The 9,560-nt window shown below is 38.1% G+C and overlaps 1 protein-coding gene across 1 annotated transcript in view; it reads right to left on the reverse strand.

Annotated features, from left to right (window-relative positions):
- Window positions 1–3,606, reverse strand: part of LOC107675949 (potassium channel KAT3-like) — an 11,513-nt gene extending 7,907 nt beyond the window's left edge. Inside the window, exons 1-4 of the mRNA XM_016470445.1 lie at window positions 3,534–3,606; window positions 3,347–3,446; window positions 3,024–3,109; window positions 1,753–1,837 (exon numbers count right to left, since the gene is read on the reverse strand). Of these exons, the coding sequence (XP_016325931.1) occupies window positions 1,753–1,837; window positions 3,024–3,109; window positions 3,347–3,446; window positions 3,534–3,606 (344 nt within the window). The remainder of the gene's footprint in view (window positions 1–1,752; window positions 1,838–3,023; window positions 3,110–3,346; window positions 3,447–3,533) is intronic.
- Between the last annotated feature and the right edge of the window lie 5,954 nt (window positions 3,607–9,560).

Below are 9,560 nucleotides of genomic sequence, written 5' to 3' on the forward strand. Positions count from 1 at the left end.
TCCTTCTCACCAAGCTTCTTGCTGATGGTCTTGTAGCCCATTCAAGCCTTGTGCAGATCTACAATCTTGTCTCTGACATCCTTTGACAGCTCTTTGGTCTTGCCCATGGTGGTGGGAGAGGTTGGAATGGAAGATACAGATTGTGTGGACAGGTGTCTTATACACCTAACGAGCTGACATTAGGAGTAACTTCTTAAAGTGGCAGGACTAATCTGTGTTCCACATGGGCACATAACCAATCTGTGGGAGCCATAATTCTTGCTGGTTGGCAGGGGATCAAATACTTATTTCACTCACTGAAATGCAAATCAATTTCTAACCTTTATATAATGTGTTTTTTTCTGGATTTTTTTGGTTGATATTCTGTCTCTATCCGTTAAAATAAACCTATACCATAAAAATGACAGACCCTTCATTTCTTTGTAAGTGGGCAAACTTACAAAATCAGCAGGGGATCAAATTAATATTTTCCCCACTGTACTGATTTACATCTGTTGTCCTATGCGCCGATTTATGTTTCTGAATGCGCACATCATGTAAGCGAGAGAAAGCGCGTCCGTTTTGTGTGAGAGTGAAGAGAATCCACCTTTAATTGGTTAAAATTAATGGAGAATATAGTGTTTTTTCGGTGTGCACTCGACCTTTTCCGTCGGTGGTGCTTGATGAAGTCCGCACATCCTTTGTGCGGAAACTACGCCGCAAAAAGAATAAATAAAAAGGTTTCTTAAAAAGGCAAAAAGAATGCACGCATGTTTTCTTAATATGACAATTAAAAACCATCAGACTGATGAAAATGCAGGACATTTTCTCAATATGCGACGTGCGGGACAAGGGGTGAAAATGCTGTGCTGTACAACGCCACCCTGGTGGTCACCCTGGACGCAACAAGATTCCACACCAGATGCGACGCGACAGGATCACTCAAATATCACAGCCATTCAGAAGCATGGCACACTGCACACTGCACTCCCAACAAAATTAACAAGTTTATAATCTAAATCATAAATATTCAACTTTTTTAACATTATTAAAAGTACATACTGAGTGACTGATACCATCTTTGATATGGAATACGCTTGTTGGTTCGAGTTGAGTTGACAGTTTAACATACATGTTTGCTTTAATTTATTTTCAAGATCTGAGGTTGCTTTATTGTTGATCTATTGTTGCTTTCAGTATGGCTATAAAGGTCTCGCAAAATAATATTTAAACTCACATTAGACACTTTAAACTTTGAATAAAGCACATAATCAGTACCTGAGATTATAGTGTGAATGTTGTTGTTCCAGCCATGACGTTGCATAAATACAAACGTTTCTAAAATAGAAATTCCGTGTGTTGCATGGTGGCTGGTTAGGACATGGTGTAAAGGGGCAACTTTGGCTAAAATATAACATCTGTCCACTATATCTGTCATTATTAAATTGGCAATGAAATGCAAGTAGCGGCACATCTTTTCTTGATTATTGAAAAAGAAGAAATGCAGGGCAGGGACTTCTATCCGCGTTTTGATTGAATTTTGAGATGTGAGCATTAAAACAGACAATGATGGGAGATTTTTTTTTTGTGTTTTATGTCACTGCTTTTGATTCATAGTTTATAAAGACAATATGACTTAAACTGCAAATTTCTATTCTTTTTAAAAAGAAAAGGAAAAGACAAACAATTTTGAAAATATCAGATAACAAAAAAGGTAAAATGCACATAGGCCTATAGCATTGTGCATAGATGCATGACATTAACAGTACTCACCCTATGGAGCATAGTGTGATAGTTGACCAGTAAAGTGTTGTAGCATAGAACTCCATGTCTGTAATTCCTGTCGAATTGGTTGAAACTGTAGAAATAATTATGCCATATTAATTAACATTATCTAAAAACATACCACAAAGAGATTTAAGCAGACGTTCCACAAAGCACAAATTATGTCTATAAGGTGCAATATGTAATATTATCAGCTAGCTGTTCAAATTGCTACTGCATTCCAAATTTAAAATACTGGAGAGAGTTGTTTCTCCTGTACCCTCTTCCTCAGACTCAACGCTCACGTGGGTTACCAAATCAAAGATATGCAACTGGAACGAGCGACTTCCACAAAAGTTGATGAGTTGATTAATCTGCATTTTAATATGCCTCTGGTAATACAGCTTTTTAGATGGATGGCATTTTAGTTTGGGGAGAATCTGGAATCTCTGACCCAGTTTCATTTTCTAGCTTCTATGGATGCAATATACGGTATTATCCGCCAACTGGCAACCTGGGGTGTCGAAATACTATTGGGTAAATTAACAGAGGGCAGAATCACATGGACCAAAACAGAAACAGACATTCCAACACAGAACACACATTTCAAAGTCGAATAACTTGATGTAGCATTGCTTTTCGGAGAAGCGTGTGAACTTCAATATCTGCAAACATATTATGGCATTTTTATACTTCAGCACAGTCAAAAAAAATTACATACTGCACCTTTAAGGCCTAACACATTAAAAAAGGTGCTATATTCACTCTTCTGCAATTCCCAGGTTTTACATTCAAATGTAACATTGATAGTACATTCAAGTGACAGCTGAAAATATCTTTTTCTAAATATCTAATATCTTCCGAGAGCACAACTGCATCCTACTGAAAAAAAAAATGCTTTCACTTTTCCTGAATCCCACCCTGTTCTATCTTGTACTATTCTGAACAATGTCTGAAGCTTTGTATTACGGGCACTTCTTCTGTTTATTTGCCTGCTTATGGTGAATCACTTCTTGTATTCCTCATTTGTAAGCTGCTTAGGATAAAAGCATCTGCTAAATGAATAAATGTAAATGGTACAGATCAAGTTTAACATGGTGAATGGGTTAAGACAAGAATCCAGATGCTATACAGATTTTTTTTACTTGCTTAATACATTTTATAATTTTTCAACCAACAGTCTTTTATAGTGCAGCTTTAATAGTTTAATAGTTTTGCTAATCTCTCAAATATAATGGCCTTTTTGTGTTATTGGGAATGAAACGAAAATAAAAACTTACATTCTGGCAGTAGCTGGAGCCAGTTCTCCGCTTTGGGGCAATACCTTACATTACCAGCATAAGTGGGCTCACACACCTGATGAAACCTGAAGGGACAACAAAACATCATTACTTTTAGCTGTGCAATGTTTTCTTTATGAGATATCTTGGAATTAAAAATAACAAAGTTTGCCATTATTCTGCACTAAAATTTTGTGATAGAAAAAAGACTGCATTCCTGATAAGAAAAAAATACAGTTCCATGCCAATACCTTCAGATAACCCAAGTGACAATGAAAAGGACCCATTAAAAAATAGAATACTTGTCCATTTATCAGGCTTACCAAAGGCATGCTGAGGCTTGTATACACAGGACCATGATGGAAAACACTTTGAAAGCTGTTAGATGAAGTTTGTTGGTGTCTGGTTCCTTACTGAACATGGCTAGAATCCCACAAAAACCATTAGCAGGTGTATACATCTGAATTATATAATAAATTATTTAAAGTATATAAATAAATACATATTTACATATTATACCAAACAATCTGACCACTCTCAGACATCTATTGGCATGCATAAACGTCAGCTGAGAGAAAGCCATTGTTAATGTTTCAAGGGGTAAAACGGACAAGAGATCCAGAAAAAACCATGTCCTAAGGTATTTTTTCCGGACTCTTTTAGGGTCTGTTATAACCACTCCATGACTTTCATATCCAATGTAAAAGCGTGAAATTATGTTAAAGATGAAGATCAGATCAAGAGAGTATCTTGTGAAGATGATCCCTGGGACAGTAGAGTTGAAAAACAGCTGGAAAAAAAAAGAATTGAAAAGAATGATTAGCTATGTTATGTCGAATAGATCAAGAAATTATTAAGTAAGAATGATTCTCTGCATCTTACTTAAAAGCCAGAGTCATCAAACCACTGAGACATAGTGTAGACCTGTTCAGAATGAGTGTGTCTAATAGAGGATCTATTTGATATTATAGTTAAACCTATTGGAACATACCCCCTTTAAATGGGTCATATGATGCGATTTCAAGTTTTCCTTTCTCTTTGGAGTGTTACAAGCTGTTCGTGAATAGATAAGATCCCTAAAGTTGCAAAGACTAAAGTCTCAAACCCAAAGAGATATTCTTTATAAAAGTTAAGACTCGTCCACGCCCTCCTAAAATGCCTCGTTCAAACACACCCCCACATGTCTACGTCACGATGTGGGAAGATTTGCATAACGCCGCCCAAATGTTCACGCAAAGAAAGAAGGCGTAACTTTATTGTTGCTGCCACCGCCATGTTGTGAAGACGCTGTGTGTTTCGTTGCGAAAGTGAAAATACTTTGTTTGGCCTCCCAAAAGAGGGCACGACTAGAAATCAGTGGTTAAGTTGTATTTACAACACTGTTCCAGAACAGTTTAACCCAAATATTCAGATGCGTGCAGCGCATTTTATGGAGGACTGTTTCCTGATCCTGGTAGAGTAGACTAAAAAATCGACGCGTTTCCGAAAGGCGGGGCATAGAGGAGAAACAATAATGGACAGTATGTGGAAAATAATGTGTTTTTTGAACCTTAAACCGCATAAACACATTTCATTACACCAAATACACAAAATAATGTTCTTTTTAGCAGCATCATATGACCCCTTTAATTTGGGGGGATTTAAAATTAGATTTGGGCTGCAGACTGCAACTGACTGCAACTTTTTTTTCTGTCAACTGACATTAAATGACAAATGCTTCAAAAGCATACATACCACATATATATATATACCACTATATAAAGGACACAACTAAATTAGTTCATTATTAATGCTAAAAAATATATTAAAAAAGCATGTAGCATTAAAATACTTTTCAATTAAGTAAAAAGGTCAAGTGAAAAAAACAACAAAACTCATACAGAACACTCCAAGGCGATGTGTCCACCAAAGCGTTTTTAGCCTGCTGAGCAATTGAGAGCGTTTCTGTGGCGCAGCGTTTTCAGTTGAGACGCTTTGGTTGCTATGATACAGAATATCCGCTGAAGTAATATGTCAGACGCATCACGAATGAAATGTTTCTCCAAGCATTATTTTTCATAATCATATTGTGGTAGTAGTCTGGGAATTCCATCTGGTGAAGACATGAATACTCAGAGCCAAGCAATATTAACTTCGTAGTACAAGCAGAGTGTGACGGTTGGTCGGTGTGGTATTAGTCCTGCCCTTCCTTCACTGTGATTGGTTAGCTGACTAAAAAAGTGACGGTAATAGAGTGGGGGAACTATGACGTCACTTTGTAGGCCGATCGGCTGTTAGCATCGCACTGGTTCCCTCGACAAAATGCCAATAGGATTTTTCCATAGGCTTTTGGATTATCGCAAAAAATAAGCTCTGTGTACAACCATAGTTCAATAAACTTACACGTTTTGTCCAATAAGATAATGTTCACAAAATAATATAACTTTTATGAATTTTGAAGCCTAAATAAAAGCACCAGAACTTAAAAGCTAAACTTAGGCTATAAACAAACTACACCACCATGGTCGCTCGCCTTCAACGTCACCACCACCGTGCTTCCGACAAATTTTTCAAACTTATTTTTTACATGTTCAGTGAAAAGGATTTACTCTGTATATAAATTTTAATTTATATACGCTTTATGAACCTTTCCTTATAAATATGAATAAATAAAAAACTAGAGCCAAATTAAAACTGAAATGAGACATTAGTAATAAATAGTATAACGTAGGGGTGCTCCGATCAGGATTTTTGAGGCCGATCACCGATCGCCGATCACAGAAAGCAGTATCTGCCGATACCGATCTTTTTAAAGCCTTCTTTTTTATCATTTATAACTATTTATAGGGATACTCCAATAAGGATTTTTAGAGAGCGCATAATGTTACGCGATCCATGTAATGTGTGAGCAAGAATCTCACCGCAAGAATCCGCAAGTGGATTTCCTTCACTCATACAAAACTGGACGTGTGCTTTTAACAATACATTGTTTTTTTTTTATTTTATGAATTGGCTCTGCTCTCGCTCAGATATTGCGTGTACACGCTCAAACGTTGTCCTCGCATCACTGAACACCAGAAGAGCTTTTTTTTCTAATTCAGGTGAAGAGTAGCCAAGGCTTTTCGGTTACACTTTACTTGAAGGGGTGTGCATAAGACTGACATGACACCTTCATAATCATGACATGACACCTACATAAGCTGTTACTTTAATTCAGCGCTTGCAGCGCAGCAAAAATAGACTCGGAAACCATCTCTGCACTGCTGCAGACGTACCACTCGTGGAATGCACTGCCGGACAGCAACGGTGTGCAGTGTGCGCGCTTTATTAATCCGTTAACATGATCGCGGAAAAAATACGCACCACATACGCATTGCCAACGGAGTAATGTGAACCTGGCATTATGTGTGTGCGCTGCGAGTGCGAGTGTGCATGAGCGCACAGTCTCCACGAGAGCGCGCGAGCACTGAATGGTTAAACACTGGCAAGAATTAAAAAGTAATGCAATTTATAAACTTTAGTGACGATGTGACACTGCCTCGATTGTGCAAGTGACAATTGCTGTGTCAACTGTGCAGCGTGCAGCTCGCTTACAGACAGACGCGATGTGGTGATTTGAATCCATTTGCATATTTTGAGAGAGCGCGTGCGCGGTCATTCACTCTCGCTGTTTGTGAAATTACGTCTCACACAATGTTTTTAAATTACTTTATAAGTTATCTAAGTTAGCTAATGAAGAAATATGAAGGTGAGTACCTCACCTTCAGCATTATAATGATTTCACCCGTGCCGGACAGAGACTGAGACGGTGCCACTGCATGTCATGCCAAACCTCTCATGGCAACGTCATCAGCTTGAGATCGTTTTTTTTGAGATTGGCCTTTTTGGAGACCGCCGATCAATCATCCCAACGTGATTATCGGCCGATAATGATTGGTAGCCGATCAATCGGAGCACCCCTAGTATAATGTTTAGTAGAAACGTAACAAATCTATAGTAGAAACGTAACAGTTAAACGTAACCGTAACAGTTAAAAAAAATCACAAGTGGGGTGTAACTGGTGTTTTTTATGTCGTAGAATAAAACGTGAAAGTATCTTGAGCTTGTGTGAACCACGGACCATATTTTAGGGGATTTAATCAAACTCCCATTCAAAAAACCCATTGACTCTGGGACGATGGAACCGGAAGTGCTAAAATGCTTCCGGGTTTTTGCCTACGAAGTGACGTCATAGTTCCACCACTCTCACAACATTATATGGGGAAGGAAACAGTATGGTGCTTAAAAAATTTATTCCAGGAGCTCTGGTTGGATGATACACAGTTTGAGGCATATTTACGTTCCTCCGGACTAATGATCTCCCTGAATTTTGTCTGCATTTTTGCAATAAATGGTGCAATGATTTGTAGCAGGTCTTCAAACTGACTTTTGTTTAGTCTAAAATATGCCACAAACTGTGCATCATCCAACCGGAGCTCCTTCTCCATTTTTTCTTGTTGTTATGGAAACGACTAGTCTCACTACTCGCTTGTCATTTGTCAGCTGTCAAAAAGGTGCTTGACGTAGGTTTTTTTTTTTTTCAGAAAAGTTAAACGTTTTTCAACTTGAAAAGACGCTCTGAGCTGCAGAAAAAAAAAGATGCCGGTGGTGGCATTTAAAAAAAGCACTCAGGATTTTTTGAAAACACGGTTTACTCCATAGGACTATAATGTAAAACAAACGCTGGCAACTTCAAAAAAGACGGCAAGTGTGAACATAGCCTAATTTTGTTAAAGTCCGATGTTTTTTGTCCCATCCGTTGCTATGGTTATCACTGTGACAGTCATCACAATTTCAGATTTAATACCGCATTTGTCACTTCTGAAACTTTGCAGTGCAGCATGAAAAATGCAACTTGTTCAGAGTTTGAATGGGTTATAGAAAGCAAGCCAAGAGTGTTCCCTATATAATCACTAGGTGCGTTTAAATGGAGAATTGTATTCCAATAGCAGTCAGTTTAAAAGTCCAACCTGAATGAAAATGCTCCATTTAGACAGACACCTCAATCGAAATAAAAATGTTATTTTCCAAAAAATTAAAAACGAGAATTCAGCTTAAATTTTCGTTTCTCGTTCATGGGTGAAAAAATGAATGTGGGTGGGAATTAAACGCCCCTTTCTGCTGATTGGTCAGCCGAAGATCAAACCGTGCCTTCATCAGTTCTTCTGCAGTATCACGCAGCAGAATAATAGTCCTCCACTGCTGCAGTTGTATGGATTCTTAACGCATTTATTGCAACTACATTTAATCTTTTTTCATCAAACAAACAGGCTAATGAATAGCTCGACACAACTCATATTGGGGCAGAGTCTAGACAGCGCTTTCTTCTGTGTAGATATAAATTCTATTCTTTGCATCAGCTGGGCATGGCAGGGTATGATATGACAGCTGTCATAGCCTACCCTGCTCACCCAGTAAGTCTGTTTGTTTGTTTAATTAATGATTGAGACTATTTTGCCGACGTTTTGCATTGGGTGGGGGGCCAACTTCACGGAGGTTGACATTTGTGCTTTTTTCAGTTGCTTACAAACATTTTAACGGCTAAAGTTTAATAACACTGTAATCAGCACAAACTGGGCTACAATAATATATGAGCAGCATGTACATGATTGTGTTTTTGAGAAAACAAATCTTATGTCACGTTACGCTGCCGGAAGGAACACGGAGCCGTGGATAATCGAAAGAGTCTTCAATAGTATCCAACACAGAGGGTAAATCCAACACAGGGAACAGGAGGTAGACATACGTTGATCACTGGTAGACCCGACAAACACTAACTGAACAGACTGGGGCTTATAAACACAGGATAACGAGGGACAAAATAGACACAGCTGGAATCAAATTAACACAATTAACACGAGGAGAAACTGGGTCACGGGGAGCAAAACACACACAGACAGTCCAGAACCCTGACAGTTTATGCGTGCTAAGTGAAAATCTAAAATTTTAAAGTCACTGAAATAAGGCCATAAAACACATACAGAACATTTGTTCACAAGACTTTTGAGAACTGGATCTTGAAATCTAGAGTTTTTGCTTCAAAATGATATGAAAATCATCTTACTCATTTACAGAAAACAATATATTGATTTAAATTTTCTAAGACACTTGTGTAGAAAAGGTATAAGCGAACCTGCGTGAATGATCATGCATAATGCTGTGATTCACACCTGAGAAGACAAAGGCCCACATAATGAGCCTGCTTTCAGTCAGGTGTGTGACTGAGAAGGAATTGCTACAAGAAAGAATGTAAGGAAAAAAAAAAGATATATTTTTTGTTTGTAGTTTATTTAGAATACATATAACTATTACATAAAATAACTTGAGATTCACTTGCAAGTGCAGTTAAACAGTTTATTAGGAACAAAAAAATAAAAAATAACACAAGAGTCAAGACGTCATGCCCGCACTCACTCACTCAAGCCCGCCGGCCACTCAGCAGTCAAGCCTGCCGGCCGCACCATTTACCCTCAGCCAAAAGAGGAGGATGAGGAGAAAGGGACTGTTCTCCGCCCTCAT

Source organism: Sinocyclocheilus anshuiensis, unplaced genomic scaffold, assembly GCF_001515605.1.
Source record: "Sinocyclocheilus anshuiensis isolate Anshui unplaced genomic scaffold, SAMN03320099.WGS_v1.1 scaffold2892, whole genome shotgun sequence".
NCBI lineage: Eukaryota > Metazoa > Chordata > Actinopteri > Cypriniformes > Cyprinidae > Sinocyclocheilus > Sinocyclocheilus anshuiensis.